Source organism: Glycine max, chromosome 6, assembly GCF_000004515.6.
Source record: "Glycine max cultivar Williams 82 chromosome 6, Glycine_max_v4.0, whole genome shotgun sequence".
NCBI lineage: Eukaryota > Viridiplantae > Streptophyta > Magnoliopsida > Fabales > Fabaceae > Glycine > Glycine max.
This window is the reverse complement of record NC_038242.2, coordinates 47,100,155-47,101,477: the sequence shown is the minus strand read 5'-3', so window position 1 is coordinate 47,101,477 and position 1,323 is coordinate 47,100,155. Positions and strand designations below refer to the sequence as shown.

Genomic DNA, 1,323 nt, shown 5'->3' with positions numbered 1-1,323 from the left:
TGTGTGTGTCATGAGGGTGTATGTATCTGGAGTCTGCATAATAAAGGTTTGTATTAAAAATCAACATAGGTCACTTATTAGGAAAAAAACTTTAATTATGATAAGGGAACAACACAAAATACTCAAAGAACTATATCTAAGTTTTGTCCTTTTCAAATATGGTAAGATGCTTCAATTAGATACACGACTTAATTGACATTTGTTAAATAAGCTCTTGTCAAACACAAGAACCGATTTGCTATGGTTATAGGGGAGCATCATAGAATTTCTCTATATTAAAACTCTTAATGACAGTACTAAAACTTTTACATTTTCGAAAGCATCATAGAATTTCTCTTATATTTTTTGCAAGTGATAGGGGAGCATCTCATGTTAAGCTACATTGGCCTGCTCGTTTGAAGATTGTACGAGGAATCGCACAAGGAATGCATTATCTTTACACAGTACTTGGTTCCTCGGATCTTCCACACGAGTATCTCAAGTCCATCAATGTTCTCCTTGGACCAGACAATGAACCAATGCTTGTGGATTACGGGTTCAGCCACATGGTTAACCCTTCAACCATTGCACAAACATTATTCGCTTACAAGGCACCAGACGTAGCACAACAAGGCCAAGTTTCACGCAATTGCGTTGTTTACTGTCTTGGTGTTGTGATAATTGAGATATTGATAGGGAGGTTCCCTTCTCAGTATCTCAGCAATGGAAAGGGTGGGGCTGATGTGGTGCAATGGGTGGAAACTGCAATCTATGAGGGAAGGGAATCAGAAGTGCTTGATCCTGAGATTGCAGGCTCTAGGAATTGGCTTGGTGAGATGGAGCAACTCCTCCACATTGGTGCTACTTGCACTGAAAGCAACCCTCAGCGGCGGTTAGACATGGCGGAAGCCGTTAGAAGGATAATGGAGATTAAATTCGAGTGTGGACATGAATCAACAAGCCTTGCATATTCTCATCATGCTGAACAATCACAGAGGAGACATGGAACAAACAGCTTCGGAAGCTGGGATAATATCGAATATGGCAGCTCCTAGGTAACACTAATTTAGAATGTCTTCATGTGTATGATCTTTTGGAATTCCCAGGAAAACAATGGTAAGTGTGGATTTTAATTAAGGTTAGGAGCTGTGGATTTAAGGCTGTGGTGCCCAAGACTAGGTAGTTTTGTCAACAAAGATTGAATCAAAGATTGCTCATTGCAACCTACAGCACCAACTGGACGATGAGATTGGTTATTCTTTTTCACTGCCAGATGTTTTACTGCAGTTTTACAAGCTTTTTACTACTATGGTCAAAGGAAAAAAATCAACAAAATCAAAACAT

The 1,323-nt window shown here is 39.5% G+C and overlaps 1 protein-coding gene across 1 annotated transcript; it reads left to right on the top strand.

Annotated features, from left to right (window-relative positions):
- Nucleotides 1–287: 287 nt before the first annotated feature.
- Nucleotides 288–1,034, top strand: LOC102669314 (pollen receptor-like kinase 6). Its single transcript, XM_006582713.1, has one exon. It carries the CDS (start codon nt 288–290, stop codon nt 1,032–1,034), a length of 747 nt encoding a protein of 248 aa, XP_006582776.1.
- The last annotated feature ends 289 nt before the right edge of the window (nt 1,035–1,323 follow it).

Excerpts from the sequence above, each read along its gene's own strand:
- LOC102669314 (XM_006582713.1), top strand. The coding sequence starts at position 288 with ATGACAGTACTAAAACTTTTACATTTTCGAAAGCATCATAGAATTTCT.